The following is a 17484-nucleotide window of genomic DNA, read 5'->3' as shown; positions in this document are numbered from 1 at the left end:
GGGATCTACTATCTTCCAAGGAAGTCCAATCAATTTTTAAAAAATTGTTTGTCAGTTAAAGAAAAATCAGTTTCTTTCCTCTTTGATCTCTTCTCTTTAAAAAGAGAAATAGAAAATAAACCCTTATAACAAATATGGGTGAGTTCATTACCTTTTCATCAGGAAATGAGTTACATGTTTCATGATAAAGAATTGTAAGTGGATATTGTATTGATCAATGTTCTTAAGTCTTTGAAAAGTTGTTTGTCTTTACAATCTTGTTTTTGTATATAAATTGGTCTCCTGGTCCTGCTCCCTTCTATATCCTTTCATATAGTTCTTCCCAGGCTTTGCTGAAATCATCTCTTTCATTATTTCTTATATCACAAAAGAATACTCCATAAGCTCATTGCATTTTTAGATAGCTCTAATTATTAGGAATTTTTTCATACGGTATCATTTTCCTCTAGGCCTTCTGCTCAATTGCTCCTACTCCTGCCTTCTGTGACCAATTAAATTAAATCTTTTTGTTGTTGTTTTTGCAAGGTAATGGAGTTAAGTGACTTGCTCAAGTTTCTAAGTACTTAGTATCTGAGGCTGGATTTGAACACAGGTCCTCCTGACTCCAGGGCCAGTGCACTATTCACTGTACCACCTAACTGCCCCAAACAAATTAAATCGAATCCCTCTTCTAGATGGCAGTCCTTCAAATGTGCAAGTTCATTCATTCTTTCACAAAATATTGTTTAGCACTAATAATGGGGATCCTGAGTGTCTTTCTAAAAATCAGCTGATCATTAGTACTATAAACACATTTAATACAGGCCTGGTTTTCAAATCAAGTTATGAGTTGCTGAGATAATTGTTTTTTCTTAATTTTGTCTTAAGTTAAAATGACTGAAACTACTAAAAAAGATACACCTGTAAGAACAGTAATTAAGAACAACTGAGCCTATACTTCAACTATATACATAGGTTTAGATATTCCAGAGAAGCATATGTAACAATACAAGGCAAGACCTGTTACTGTTTTTTGTTCGTTTTTTTAAATCTTTGTATGCCTAGCACTTTCCACTGTGTTTGGCACAGAGTAGGCACTTAATAAATACTTGATGAAATGATATTGTAAAGTAAACATTCAATCTCACCTCCTGAGAGAGAAGTGATAGACTCAGAGCGTAGATGTAAGCATTTTTTAGAGGGAACCATAGTGAAAATTTGTTTTGCTTGGCCACTTATAATAAGAAAGATTTTTATTTTAGTTTTGTAAAGGAAAGGAGTTATTAGGGAAAGAAATCAGATTTTTATCTGGTGAAAAAAATTATTTTTAAAAACGTAGTAAACTCAGTGCAGATTGAGCCATGTGCATAAATATTTATATTATTTGGACATAGTCAGTGTGGAAATTTGTTTTGTTTGACTATTCATGTTTGTAATGGATTGGGGGGGGATTTTTTTTGCTTTCTTAATTAGAGGGGAGAGACTAGGAAAGGAGTGGCAGAAGTGGAGGGAATGCAGATCTGAAAATTGAATCTTAAAAATAAATAAATATTCATGGAAACATTTGTCAGATTTCCTCTAAAGATATTTTTTCTTTAAAAATATGAAAGTGAGGTGATACTTGTGATTTTTAGACTACTTAATATCATTTGACAAATTAACTTAAGTTTACCCAGATCTTAATTTGAAGTACTGCCAGTTATTTTGTGCAGAGTATCTGATTTATAGAGTAACTGGTGATTTTTTTTTTTTACTTTTCTAGTCAATGAATGTAACTCCAGGCACCCTCTTCCCCAACACAGTATATCAGGAAAATGAAAATTAATTGTAGCATTAATCTAAGCAAAGTGAAATTGGAATTAGTAGGATGCCATGGAGCCCTCGGACACCTTGGTTTGCATACTTGCTCTAACATTACTAGCTGTGTGACCACAGGCAAATCATCCCACATTTCTGAATCTTAATTTTCTCATCTATCAAATGAAGATAATAATATTTGCACAATCTACATCCCAAGATTATTGTAAAGAATGTGATTTGTAAACTTCAAAGTGCTACATTAATGTGAGTGATTATTGTAATAGAACGGCATATTTGCTACAAGAAAATTGTGCAGTGAATTCTAAAAGTCTAATATAAATCCTGTATTATGCACTTTAGGAAATTAACTTAATTAATCACTAATCTTCCTAAAAACAACATCTCATCATGTGGTGGGTAGAGGCTGGGCCTGGAATCAATAAGATCTGAGCTCAAATCCAGTCTTATATACTATGTATGATCCTGAACAGATTCTCTCAAGTTCAGTTTCCTTATCTATAAAACAGAGATACTAATAACCCTACCTCCTCAAGGTTGTTACGAGGATCAAATGAGATATTGTATGTGCAATGTTTTATAGATCTCTGAAAGCATTTTGTAAATGTTAACTCTCTTCCTTCCATTCTCTTCTATTTACACCTTTTCCTTTCCTCTTCCTTTTTCTCTTTTTCCTCTTCATCTTCTATTTCCTCCTTTTCTTTACCTCTTCTCCTTCTCTTCCCTTTCTTCTACTTCCTTGTCTTCTTTATCCTTCCTTCCTTTTTCATCTTCTTCCTTATCTTCTTTTTCCCTCTTCATTTCTTTCCTCTTCTTCCTTCTCCTCTTCTACTTAATCTTCTTCTTTCTTCTTTCTCTTTCTTCTCCTCCTCTTCTTCATCCTCCTTCATATCTCTCCACTCCATGACATCCAGACTCTTGGTTGTAGTTATGACCTTCTTACCACCATCTTCAATATTCTTGGTTCATTTCTACCCCCATACCTTTGCTTAATTATTCTCTTTGCCTGAAATTCCTTCCCCAGTTTTGTTTCTTTTCATTTTGTTGCCTTCAAAGCCTTGTTTAAATCCTACTTTGATACATCACCACCACCACCATCACCACTACCACCACCACCATCATCATCATCATCATCATCATCATCATCACCAGTGATGTTTATACTGTACTTTAAAATTTGAAAAGTGCTTCACATATTCTGTTTTATCTCATTTTGCCCTAAAAACCATTCTTGGACTAGTTGCCACAAGTACTATCACATCCATTTTACAGAAGAGGAACCTGAGTATGAGAAAAGGTATATGCCTTGTCTGTATTCACAAAACTACTAAGTTTTAGAGTTCAAAACAGTTCCCTCCCAACTGTATGATTCCATTTGGGTGTGTTGCTGTTGTGATTCACTTATGTCCAACTCTTTGTGATCCCATTGAGGTTTTCTTGGCAAAGGTATTGTTGTGGTTAACCATTTCCTTTTCCAGCTCATTTTCTATTAGATAATAAAGTTGAAAGGTACCTTAGTCAATATCTCCTTCCTCTGAATTCTTAATGCTTTTTCACACCCTTATTATATACTTTAGCATGCACTGCCATGAGACAGCTCATGTAGTATCATTTGATTTGTTACTATCTCCCTAAAAGGATTTTGAGCTACTTAAGGGCAGGGACTGGATTATCCTTCTTTATATCTAATACAGTACCTTGAATAACATACATGAGAGACACAGAATACATACATACTGAATAAAGAAATGAATGAATCAGTTGACAGCTGTATAATAGACATCTCTGTCAAAGGTGGGGGGGGAGCACAAAAGTCTTTCAAGTTTGTTTTAATGTATTTTGTAGGTATCTTCTTGGAAAGCAAAAAAGAAGTTCCACCAAGATTTTGTAGCATCTGAAATTAAAAGTGAAGATAATGATAGCAGCAGTGATCCAGATTTAATTATGGTAAGTAAAATGTTTATTTTCACCACTTAAATGGCACCCTGAAAACTAATATATATTGGTTTCTGGATAACATAAAGGCTTAAAGTTAAAGGGTTCCTTAGAGGTCAACAGCTATCTTATTAATAGAGATCTTATTAACCATTAAGCTAAACTCATACAGAGAAAAAGAGGGCATCACTGCAGCACAAGGGCACCTAGGCAGGGCAATGAATGAAGTTCTGGGACTGGAGTCAGGAACACTTAACTTCCTGAGTTCAAATCTGAACTCAAGTGATGACCTATTTTGTCTGACGGAGTTTTCTCACTGGAAACTTCCCAATACCAAAGTAGTCATAGTTTCAGACATTACACCCATTCTGTCCTTTTTTGACACTTGAATAAATAGAATTCTTCCCAAATATGGGAGTGTCTAGGCTGTCTTCTATATGGTTCAGATTGATTTTTTTAAATATCAAGATTTTTTAATAGATGACCATCTTCTCTTTCTCCCAATTACAAGTCACTTTCTCACATTTCTGCCTTTATGCAGATACTTACTAGCTGTGTGACCTTGTACAAGACATTTAATCCTCTTAGCCTCAGTGTCCTCATCTGTAAAATGAGCTGGAGAAGTAAATGGTAAACCATAACCAATATTTTTGCCAAGAAAACCTCAAATGGGGTCTCAAAGAGTTGGATATGACTGAATCACAACTGCAACACATGCATGCAACAGTGGTCATCCAACCTCTGCTTGAAGATTTTCAGTGAGAGGAATCCAGTATATCCCAAGGCAAACTATGATTATTATACCTTTCTTTTATATCTAAAGATACTGAGGTCACAGATTCAGTGGAAGAGACATAATTGTAAAGCCAGGATTCAGTTTTCCTCACCTAATCAGTGCTTACTCCATTATAAATCTTAGGATGAAAGTGATAAAGGGTATGTGACTCTAAAAAGAGTCATAAGTAATGTGCTACTAGTGCTCTTGGATGATTTTAGTCTATTACATTAATGCTTGCACATTTCGGGTTGCATAAAACTTTCTTCAAAATGAATACCTTGAAAATATTCTTTCATTGAAAATATGCAGATCTTGGCAAGTTGTGATGAATATTTTTTTAAATAATTGCATGATTCAATGAGGAACCTTAAAGATAGTGAATGCTCACTTCATAAGAAAATAATTCAGAAAAAGGATTTTAGCCTTCCATAAATTGTAGAATTCCTATGCTGTATATTATCTTATGGTTTCAGACTCATCATGTATCCTCAAAATGAAATTGTTGACAAAAGATTCACAAGTTGGGATCAGAGATCTAAAGAAAAACTCTAGCATAAAGACAGAAATGTGAGAAAGTGATTTGTAATTGGGAGAAAGAGAAAAGTAGAGGATCATCTATTAAAAATTCTTGACATTTAAAACAGAACCAATCTGAACCATACAGAGGAAGCCTAGATACTCCCATATTTGGAAATAATTCCATTTATTCAAGTGTCAAAATGGACAGGATGGGTAAAATGTCTGAACCTGGGACTGCATTGGTATTGGGAAGTTTCCAATGAGAAAACTCCCTCAGTCAATATAGGTCATCACCTTCTGCTTAGAAAATGACTCAGAACCTTGAGAATTTGTGCAATATCACCCAGATAGTGTATGTCAGATGTGGGAGCTTGAACTCAGGATTTCCTAGTTCCAAGACCAGCTTTCTATTCATTATATCACTCTTTATGTTAAAAGGGATGCAAGTTATCCCTAGAGTATTCCATTTCTTTAATATTTTTTCGAGCAGAGAATGAACTAAGCTTATTTATAGCTGTCTCCAGCCATTTAGAGGCTTCCACATATTTCTCTTACTTTTAATGTAAATGTTGCTTTGATACCTCTTAGCCATGTATATTCAGTGAAATCTCTGATGCTTTCGTTTGCCCAATTTATCATATTAAATTTGCCTTTATTTTTGAATACTCACCAGTTTTTTAAATTATACTTCAACTTATGTCCCTGCAATCCTGCTATCTTTAATTTTGTTCAATTAATGACCTCAAATTAATTTAGATAGATACACAATATTCAAAGTCACACTTTTGGGGCGGCTAGGTGGTGTAGTGGGTAAAGCACCGGCCTTGGAGTCAGGAGTACCTGGGTTCAAACCCGGTCTCAGACACTTAATAATTACCTAGCTGTGTGGCCTTGGGCAAGCCACTTAACCCCATTTGCCTTGCAAAAACCTAAAAAAAAAAAGTCACACTTTAACGCCTGGCTTTCACTTCCAAGAAATTCCAGTTAGAAGTAATTTCTTTTTTAAATTTTTTTTTAAATTTATATTTGCTTTTTTATCTATTTTTGAAAAATCCAATATTATTTACCTTTGACATTCCATTTTAACCAATATAACCCTTACTGAAAAGGATCTTGCAACATATTATGAAAATTAAACTTTTTAAAAAATTCTATAGTTAGCACTATGTTGATTTCTTTCCATGTTTATATGACCATATAAAATTAATTCAGCCACTTGCTCAGAATTTGTTTTCTTTAAAAATTATGTAGTTTCATATAAAAAGAACAAGTACACACATAGGGTGATCCATAAGTATGCCATCTTTATATAAGTTTGGTGAAGAAGAAATGAAAATTTCTCTTTTTTTTTTTTACTGAACTGTCTGCTTCTGCCTCCTGATCCTGAAGTGAATTTTCCCCTATTATTTTCTGATATTTCCTCCTTTCCTACTTTATTATCACTCATGCCTTAATATTCCAACTTTATAAACTTCCATTTACTGCTAACAATCATTGATATTAGATTTCTTTCCCCTAACTACTCAACTAATCTTTCTTCCAGATCCTGTTTGATGAAGTTGAATTTTTGGTGTTAATATGTGTGTGACCTTTTGGCCAAAAAAGCCACTGTCAGCACTGGTCATCAGTTTTCAAGAACTTCATCACTAATAGTACTCATATGCTCAGACCTGATATGGTATTTGGTCTTAAGTAAGCTTCCTCCTAGGGATTCAGCTTCCACTTCAAACATATTGAAGAGATTAAGAAACTGTCCGGAAAATAAAGTTTTTACAAGAATTAATTTTTTTAATTTCTTTTCAACATAGCCTAAATCATTTCCACTGTTCCCTCATTACTCTCCCATTTGGGACCTTGGAGACACCAATTCTGTGACTTTCCATCCTTCTTTATCTCCACTGGGATTACATGACTTCTCTTTCCTCAAAATGTCTTTTCATCATTTTTCACACTCTTATGGACTAGCATAGCAATGGTTCTGTCCAATTTTGCACATCAATAATCAGTTTCCTTAACAATAAAATGTTAATAAAAGTAAGTACCTACATCAGAGAGTTATTTTAAGGATCAAATGAGATCATACTTGTATAGCACTTAACACAATATAATAGAACTGCTATATAAAAACATAAAGCTGCTATATAAAACATAAGGCAGAAGTAGGGGGCTGGGTCCAAGAATGTGAATTAAATAAACTTTTGTATAGCAGCTACTATCTGGTAGGTATTGTGGTAAGCTTTATAAACATGCTCTCATTTGATCTTTAAAATAACCCTGTGATGTAGGTACTTACTGTTATTCCCATTTTATACTTAAGGAAACTGAGTGTCTGAGGTAGAATTTGAACACAGATCTTCCTGATTCTCCGCTTACTGAAACACCCAGCTGCCTCTAGAGAGAGTGCTTTTCAGACCGAGAGGTTGAAAGAAAAACAGAGAAAGGCCAATTTGACTGGATCTCATAGAGCCCAAGAGGGAGAGCATTGCCCAATGAAGTTAGAAAGATCAGTTGAACCAGATTGTCAAGGAAGCTAGGAAGATAAATTCGTTCATTCATTTATTTATTTGTTTGTTTGTTTATTTATAGAGATAGATATATGCATACAAAGATTCATATCTATCTGTCTATCTTTCTTTCTATGTGTGTGTGTGTGTGTGTGTGTGTGTGTGTGTGTGTGTGTGTGTGTATTCATTCCTGGAGAATAATGAAAGGAAGCTGATGGAGAGTCACATTGTCAGATATGCACTTAAGGAAAATCACTTTAAGCCCCTTAAGATTTAGAAAATGTCTTCCTCACAACAACTCTGTGAGGTAAGGAGTACCACTATTACTCAGGTCTGTGGCTCAGGGATCTAGTTCCTCTTTCCAGTAGTACAGATTGCAACCCTTCTATTCCTGTCTTTCTCTTGCTCTAGGACTCTTCCCCCATATGTCATGCCATTGTTATTGTCCCAATTCTACAGATGAGATCATAGACTCCGAAGTCATGCTACTTTGATCATAGTCACACAACTAATAAGCAACAGAATATTTGGTACTCTCAAAATGAAGTGAAATGTGGCTATCTGTACCTTCCCCATTTCCAATAGAAAAATTTAAAAATACAACAGCTATTTCTGATTGACAGAAACCTATCAAATCAGAAAGAAAACCCAAATTATGCCACTAGAAGAAGAACAAGGAGCTACCGTGAATCTGAGAGTATCTCATTACTTGTATGGTTAGCACTCCCTGTTTCCCTGTGTGCCCATGACAAAATGGTAGGTGAAAGAGTCTGCAGAATAATAATAGCTAGCATTTATATACTGTTTTAAAGTTTTCAACCATTTCTTGCACTTACTAACTTGTTGATCCTCTCAACAATTCTGGGAGGTATTCCTGTTATTATTATTATTATCTCCATTTTTTATAGATGGAAAAACTGGGGTTTTAGAGAAGTTGTGAGTTTCCTGGGGTCAAATGACTAGCAAATTTCTGAGGCAGAATTTGATCTCAGATCTTCCCAACTTCCAAATTCATCATGTTATCTACTGTGCCACTCTAGCTGCTCCCATTTCTTCTCTCTTAACTAATTCTCATCATTTCTTCTCCTCTTCCATCAGCACATCAACCCTGATATCATTTAAAGGCTTAGGGTTTGCACTGGGGATAACATCTATTTATTCCAATATGGTTTTTTTCCCATTTTCGTTTGAGCATCTCACCTGTGTTGGTCCATTAATTGCACAAAATATGTTTCTCTAATATAGTGTGGAATTCAGAGCTGTAAGTATATAACTAATTATCTATCATCAATTAGTTCCATTTCTCCAAACTTTGCCTCATGGTTTTGTAAAATCATGAATCAACTTTGTCAGAAGTTACTTATATTTTAAAAATGTTTTATTGATGCATTTTTAAAAATGTACATACATACACACATCTAGTTAGGTCTTTGACTAAATCTGAGCTCTGATGTCTTGCAGGGTTATTTGCTTTTGCATCATTTTTAACATGTAATTTGTAGTCTCGGCTCTGCTTGCTTGCTCTGCATTAGCTCATAAAAATATTCTCTAGTGTTTCTGAATTTGTCATAAATGTTATTTTAATGAAACAATAATATGCCACATATTTCATTCCACCAGTTTCTTTTAACATTGCCCAATTAATGGACCTCCATTTTTGTTCCCAGCTTTTGCTATCACAGAAAGCTCTATATAAATGTTTTTGGTATCTATGAGATGATTTCTTCTTCTATCTTTAACTTTCTTGGATATAGACTTACTAGTAATATCACTGAGAAATAACAGAGCAAAGTGGATAGAGAGCTAGAGTTAGGTTTTCATAAGAAGACTCTCTTCTGTTAATATGCTAGCAGTGTGTCCTGGTAAGGTCACTTGATTACTCTGGGTCCCTGCTAAGAAAGTTATAGATACCCTTGATCACACACCAGTGAATTCACAGGTCTAGACCAAAAAGAAAATGCTATCATTTTATAAAAATATATCCACATTTAGTGTTTTTTAAGTATAGTCCTAAAATATTTTCTAGAATGATTGGTCCAATTCATATCAATAGTGCATTAATGTAAGATACAGCTTAAGTGCATTTTCTCTTTTAAACCCGTCTTTGATACAGAGGGGAGCTAGCAATAGTTTTGACAAAAAAAGAAAAAAAAACAAGAAAATAAGAAAGTCATTGAAGCATTTTTAAAATGTACAGAAGAGATCAATAGGAATTTTAGAGAAAGACAAAGAAACAGGACAGTTTGGATTAACAAGTTGAATTTATTATATACTTTTAAAAAGCAAACTGCATAAGAGAGTTCCACATTTTCCTTTATAATTCTTTTTTTCTTTTCTACTTTGTACTTTTGGGCTTTTGCTAATTTCAGAATGTTTAAAGATGAATTTTCTTAAAATCCCAAGGAAAAGTGAAAATAAAATTCATCCTTTATTCCCCCCAACCCTAAACTGAACTCACTTCCCATTCATTCTCCATATTGTATTGGGCTCCAGGTTTCTGTCCTTAGCTTCCAGCAAACAGGAAAAATTTTTCTTGGAAATACCTTCATCATCTTTTCAGGTTCCTAGAGTCAGGATGCATTCTTCTAATTAAGATTCAGTAAAATACAATTTAAATTCAACAAACATTTATGAAACATCTGTATGTACAGCACCATGTGGACCATCCCAGATGCTGATGCTTCTCTGGGAAGTCCTTTTCATCTCATTGTATCCTGTCCCTATTGCAAATAACATGGTCCTGTTCTGTCCTTTAATATTTCTCACCTTTGTCTCTAGGATTCTGAACTCTGATCTTTCTCTCAAGATTAAAAAAAAAAGGATCATTAGGTCCAGATTACCTAAACTTCAAACTGCCTACTCTTTGATATCTGTGTTTTTCTGTGCTATCTACCCTTTATCCTGTGCTGTCTACTATTTTACTTTCAAATATGAAAATTTCAGTCACCTGAGTCTGAAGTAATAATTCCAACTTCCCAAATTCCATTTGACTTGGATTTGCTACTTCAACCATATCCATCATTCCATGTGTTTGTAGATCTCTTCTTCCCATGGTAAAATTGTGACTATATTGTGTTCTAAAGACCCTTTTCTCTGGACATTCCCACAAATTGCCTGAAATCCCTCCCTGTTGTCTCTGTCAGTTGAAAGTTATTTCTTCCTCTAAGGTCCAACTCAGATACTGCTTCTTCCAAGAAAGCTAATGACCTTTAATTTAAAATGAATGAATTTAATTATTAAGAATGAAAGTATTTATGTGTTTACCGTGTGCCAGACATTATATTAAGTACTAGATACTGCCTTTTATTTTCACAAGATAGACCTTGTCCTCAAAGAGCTTGCATTCTAATGAGTCATTATAACACGTAAAGTGCACACAAAATAGAATAGTTTGGAAATGATAAAGAAGTGACAGCACAGTCTAGTTTTGGACAAGAAGGGGGAAAAACCCGCACCCAAGGAAGTCATAGTCTAATGGGGAAGACAATAGGTAAGCAATGACGTTCAGATATAGAGGTTCAGATATTCGTAGACAGACAGACCAGACACAAACACACACACACACACACACACACACACACACACACATATAATAGGATAAATTGAAGATAACATTTCAGAACTGACATTAAGGAGAACAGGAAAAGATTTCTTGTAGAAGGTAAAATTTTATCTGAGACTTGCAGGAAGTCAGGAAGGAAGAGTTATGGAAGGAGAGAGATTCTGGCATATGGGGCAACCAATGAAAATACTTGGAGTGGGAATGTCTTATGTGAAGAACAATAAAGAGATCAGTGTCAAGGATCCATGAGTATGTGAGTATTAATAAGTTGTAAGAATATTGAATGATAAGAGTAGGGGATAGGTTGTTAAGAAGGGGGTATGTAAGAAAGTACGCAGGAGGAGAAAAGGTTGATCAGTACTGTCTGCTAATGAAGAAATTCAGGAAGGATAAGGATTGATAAACGACCATTGGATTTGACAATTAAGAGATTATTGGTAATTTTGTAAATATGGAATGATAGACTCAGAGGTTAGGTGATAGAGAGTTCAAAGAGTAAGAGAAAAGGAAATGGAGGCATCATTGTAGATAACCTTTTCTCCAACAAACTTGAAGGACTACAAAGATAAATAGACCAGTTTGGATCTTTCTTTTTGCCCATTAATATTCTATCTTATTCCTTATTTATTTTGTATAAATATTTGTTGTTTTGTTATGGTGGTTCACTTGTGTTCTACTCTTCAGGATCCAGTTGATGGTATTCTGGCTGAGATATTGGAGTGATTTTCCATTCTCTTCTGCAGTTCACTTTACAGATTAGAAAACTGAGGCAAAATTGAGTGACTTGCCTAGGTCACATAGTGAGTAAGTGTATGAGAACAGATTTGAACTCAGGAAGATGAGTTTTCTTAACTCCAGGCCTGGTCCTCTATCCACTATGCCACTTAGCTATTAGATCCCTCCTAGTAGACTATAAGCTATTTCAGAGAAGAAACTGTTTTTCACATTTGTATGGCAATACCTAGTAGACAGTAGGGGTTTTAAAACATATGTTTAACTTGTCACATCATTAGTTTAGTCCAGAGGAGATCTGGCATAGTACAACCCCCTGAACCAGCATCAAAACCAGGAGAGTTTAGGATCAAGGCCCACCTCTAAAACAGTGGCTGCGTGACCCTGAGCAAATCATCCCTAGGCAACCCTTTGAAACTATAACTTGCAGAAAAAAATGATGACTTGCATTAGTAAAAAGTTTCCATACCTAGGTTTTCTCAATACAAAAGAAATCACTGCTTAGTTATTATTCCTACTTAATTGAATAAATACTTAGGATTGGCCCTTAAGGGAAGGAGGAAGGAGGGAGGAAAGGAATAAGCATTTATTAGGAACCTACTTATATACTGTAAGTCAAACACTGTGCCAGGCACTTTACAAAATCTCATTTGATTTTTACCACAGTTTAACAGCTGAGGAAATTGAGGCAGAAGGAGGTTAAGTGACTTGCCCAGGATCACAAAGCTAGTAAGTTTCTGAGATCATATTTTTAACTCAAATTTTCCTGACTCCAGACCTAGCAACTCTCCACACTGAGCTACCATCTGCCCTTAAGAAGTTTAAAGTTACTTAAATTTATAAGCCTTTCTATAAATTTTATCACTGCCATTTTGTATGCAAGACTTATTTAGAATGAGAAAGCAGACACTGTGTGACCCTGGACAAGTATTCTTAGTTTTCTCTTCTCTAAAGTAAAGGGATTAGACTCAATAGTTCCTGTGATTTCTTCTAACTGTAAATGTTTAATCCTCTGACCATAAACCCTAGACTTTCTTCCTTTCACAATGCCATAGCAAGTATTCCTTCTACTGACAGATTAAAGGCCATTATATTTCTGTTTTACAGTCTCTTCTCTTAGAGTAGTGCCTATTAGTGCTCCTGTAATTAAGGGTCTGTCACCCTTTGGATTACAAAGGCCTATTTATTGGCATTTAATAATGTGACTGTTAAACCTTGCCTCAGGCAACAATTTAGTGTTTGAGTACTGTCTATTCCAAAATCAGAAATGGGTTGGGTACAATGAGACAATGAGTGCTCCCCAAAGATGGTACAACCTGGTTACTTCCCCAGACTATGTCTTATAAAAACCATGGAAAAGAGACTACAGAATTTGATTAAGAAAAAATGCTCTCAAGGCAATGAGAGGTATACCAAAGCAGCAGCACTCAACCTAGTAGATTGTTTTAGGAGAAAAACTACCCAGAAAGCTGGCTGTCCCTAAAATTTTGGTAGCCAAACAACAGCAGATGGTGGTGAAAGAGAATGATTAACTTGAAGAAAAGAGCTTCACAGCTCAGGGAGACTAGGGGGGGATAAAATCACCAGCCTGACAATAAATTAGAAAAGTTGGCAAGAATGGTTGCCTCATATGTCACGCACAAGAAGATCCAAGTCAGAGTGATAAATGTACTATTTTTCATTGCACATGCATTCATTTATCTTGGTGGAAGGGATGTTTAAAATTGGAATTTTACAACATCTTTCTGATGGTTATAGAGCAGCTCTTCCCATCTCCCCCAGTTAAATGATATTTCTTCCTTTTTGTATTTTATTTACCCTTTGAGTTACTGGGTTTGTTGGGTGGCAGATCAAATTACTCTGGCAATGAAAGAATTTCTACAATGTGTCCATTGATCTCCTCAAGATAGGACTCTACACTTAAAAACCAGTGTTGATCCAGTATTTATGTTCATGCTTATGTTTTTGTTTTTAGTTGAGTTGACTTTAGAATTCTTTGTTTTGTGGAGTCCTTCATATTTGTTCAGTGGCAGATGGACACAAGATCAGTCTTTAGGCTTGACTATATTGTTCCCCTGCTCAAGAAGCTTGCCTCTGGGATAAAATTGCAAATAGTTCTGTTTGGCATTTAAAATCCTTTAGATTTATCTTACTTTGCTCCCTCTTCCACACCACATTCTAGCTAAATTGACCTACTTCATGGGCCCCATACCCACCATTTCTTCTTCCATCTTTATGCTTTTGATCAAACTTTCTCTTATGCTAGGATTTTTTTTTCTCCTTACCTCCATCATTTGGAATATTTGTTTTATCCCCCTGTTAGAATGGAAGCACCTTCTAGGTCCAGATTATAACAATTTGTAGTTGTACTTCAAGTATTAGTCCCTGGAAAATAGTGAATCCTTAATAAATGTGTTTTTTTAAGTTCATCCATTCATTTCTTAGACTTCCTAACTCCATACAAGTTCAAATTCCACCTTCTGCACAAAGATTTTTCTGGTGTCCTCCTAGTTTTTATAACCCCCTCTACTGCTTTGCAAATATTTAATTTATTCTGTTTACATAGTATCCTCCACCTCTCCTTTCCTTGAGGTAAGAAAATGTTTTAATTTTTGGTTTTATGCCCCTAGTGCCTACCTACCCTAGTACCTGGCACCTAGCAGATGTGTTATAAATGCTTGTTGAATTGAATTGAATTGAATTAATTTTAGTTTCCTTGCCTGCAGACATTTTCACAAACACAATTTCAACAGTTTCATACCATGGCCTTAAAAAATGAGCAAATTACTGCTGACAGATGCATTTGGGGACCTACTACCTAACTCACAAGGTTGATGTGAAGAAAACACTTTGTAAACTGTAAGGCATTATAAAAGTAAACCAAATAACCCAATCATCTTGGAGGCACTTTTCTTTCAGATTATCAAGGTTCTATTTACCCTTCAATCCTGATTTAATTATCCCTTTTGTCCATTTATTGGTCTCAGTCAAGGCTATGGAAGTGATGATGTTATAGCCTAAGACTGCAGAAAAGTTACAGCCTCCTCATCAACTCCATTGGACCAGTGATGTCATCGTCAATGTTTTGTAAAGGTAGAAGTATGTCAGAAGAGAAGGGAAATAGAGCAGAAAATAGGATTTGAGATCTTTAGGGAATTTATGCAGTTAAGCTAAAGAGGACAGAGATGAAAGCAGACTGCTGTTGGCTACAGAGCCAAGATTGTGTGTACATAGTAGGACAGATAGACCCTATTAATAAGGCTCTTACAGCTTAATCAATGTTAGCTATAATTTTTAAAAAAAAAAGATTCAAATGATTATCATGCTATATGAGCAAGAGATATGAAGTTAGAGCATTAATTGAATACTTGAGCACAGAAAAAGCTGACTCCTCTAAATTTGTTTGAGAATCTCTTTTTCCTCTCCCTCCTTCTCTGTCCTTCCCCCTTGTCTGTCTGTGTGTCTGTCTGTCTCTGTCTCTCCTCTCTCTCTTTCTCTTTCTCTCTCTCTCCCCCCCTTCCTCCCCTCCAACACATCATTTTCTCTTCCTCCCTCTCTCCCTTTCCTTCCCCCCAAAAGAATTTTCAACATCATGACCAAAACACTAGCAAAAGATTGAAGAACGAAAGGTTCTGGATAATTGTACTCTAATTCCTCAAATATTAACTGTAATATGTACCTGACTTGGTATGGCTAATAAGAATCAGCACATGGAAAGACCTAAATTGGTATTTTTGCAACATAATTTCAGGTTTTTGAAATTGCTTTGATTTTTAGAAGCAGGCAATTTCACACTCAGTTTCCTCCTGTTGATGGCATCACTATGGCTTTTGCTACTTCTAAACTTGTCCCATCAGCACCAAGACTCCCCAAGAGGCAAGGATTGTTTTGCTATCAGTGAACAAACATTTATGAGTGCCTACTGTCTGCTGGGCACTTTGCTAAGTTATTAGAATATAAAGGCAAAAAAAAATCCCAAACCTAAACAGTCCACACCCTTGAGGCTCTCACAGGCTAATGGTGGAGAACCAAAGTTGGTTACAACTTTAACCAGAGCTGATCTAGGACCACTGGCCCAAAAGTTCTTATAAAGTAGAACATCCACTGCTTCTATTGCTATGCTAACGAGCTTGTAGGTGTTGGTCATAGATCAAGAAATGGAGTCTAGTCATTTATTCAGACCCCTCCTTGATTTTACAGGGGTTTAAATTTAAATTAGGTCTTAAAAAGATTGCTCATTAGATAGAGTACTGACCTTGGGATTAGGAGGACAGAAGTCTGAATCCAGCCCCTGACACTTACTAGCTGAGTGAACTTGGGCAAGTTACTTAAACTGATTGCCCCAAATCCAGGGCCATCTCCAGTTGTCCTGGTTCATATCTGACCACTGGACACAGATGGCTCTGGAGGAGAAAGTGAGACTGGTGATTTAGTGCAGCACCCCCTCACACAAATCCAATTTACATACTTGGCTTGGCATCAATTCTCTGATGTCAAATATGTTGAATTTTCTTCAAAAATGAAGGATAAACATTAAATACCTTATAAGAGTATGTCAAAGTAGATAGATTACTCAACTTGGAGTCCAGAAGATCCAGGTCACAGTTCTACCTTCAAAACTTATTAGCTCTGTGACTCTGATCACTTAGAATCTCAGAGTCTCAGTTCCACTGTAAAATGAGGAGGTTGGACTCTATAACTTACTAAATCTAGGGTCTGGTTCTAAATTAATGGCTCTTTAACTGGGATTATAAAGCAGTAAGAGGCATAGTGAAGATATGAACCCAGGCTCTCTCATTCTAAATCCAATCCTTTCTCCATTATAGGCCTGTGAGTGATTCTACCATCTTTGTAACTACAGCACCCAACCTAGAGTTTTCCATGTGGGAGACACTTAATAGATTCTTTTAATGATAAGAAATAAGAATAAGATGCGATAACTACAAAGAGTAAAACTGAGTATCCTGCAGATAATAACTAATCCAGAAATGTTTATTGAATGTTCCTAGTAATAGGAATCTGTCACTGCTTTTCAAACCTATGCAACTTGTTCACATTATCTTATAAAGATACGGTTACCTTCTAGATTGATTATCATTGCATGGACACCATTGCTGTATGAAGACTGCCCATCTCTTATTTCTCAGTCTCACTATGGGACTTCTCCACCTCCTTTTCCACCTCCTTTCTCTGCCATACATCTTTGTGATGATCTATTTTATACTACTTCTTCCCAGCAAATTCTCATTAATAACGTGGTGCCCTGTGCCTACTGTGCACCTCTCCTTTATCCTTTGATCTATAGCTTCAATTCTTTGGACATGGGTATTCCATGACTGATATCCATGATCATTACTGGAATATTACTTTATTTTAAAATTTTGAACCTTCACTTCTCGGAGAAAGTTGAGTCTTGAAAACACTGCACAATTTCCCAAAGGCATTTTGGTCTGAAAATTCAGCCACCTGTGCTGCATTGTGGCTAGCAATGCCTCCAAAAATCTGACCCAAATCAGATTAAAATGTAATTGAGAAGTATTTAATAAAATAAGTCAAAAATACAATAAAATGATGTGATTTTTTTTAAGTCAGTATGTGGCCCACAGGTATTCTTATTTATGGTTTAATGGACTTCATTTCTATTTACATTTGACATG

General features: G+C 35.5%; 1 protein-coding gene across 1 annotated transcript in view; it reads left to right on the top strand.

The window, feature by feature from the left end:
• MORC1 (MORC family CW-type zinc finger 1) overlaps nucleotides 1-17484 on the top strand; it is a 239002-nt gene that overhangs the window by 170617 nt on the left and 50901 nt on the right. Inside the window, exon 20 of the mRNA XM_074214443.1 lies at nucleotides 3643-3744. Coding sequence (XP_074070544.1) covers nucleotides 3643-3744 — 102 coding nt within the window. The remainder of the gene's footprint in view (nucleotides 1-3642; nucleotides 3745-17484) is intronic.

The sequence above is a fragment of the Macrotis lagotis genome, chromosome 1, assembly GCF_037893015.1.
Source record: "Macrotis lagotis isolate mMagLag1 chromosome 1, bilby.v1.9.chrom.fasta, whole genome shotgun sequence".
In the NCBI taxonomy this organism is placed as follows: Eukaryota; Metazoa; Chordata; class Mammalia; order Peramelemorphia; family Peramelidae; genus Macrotis; species Macrotis lagotis.
Note: the sequence above shows the minus strand (reverse complement) of the source record. Positions and strands in the feature narration are given on the sequence as shown.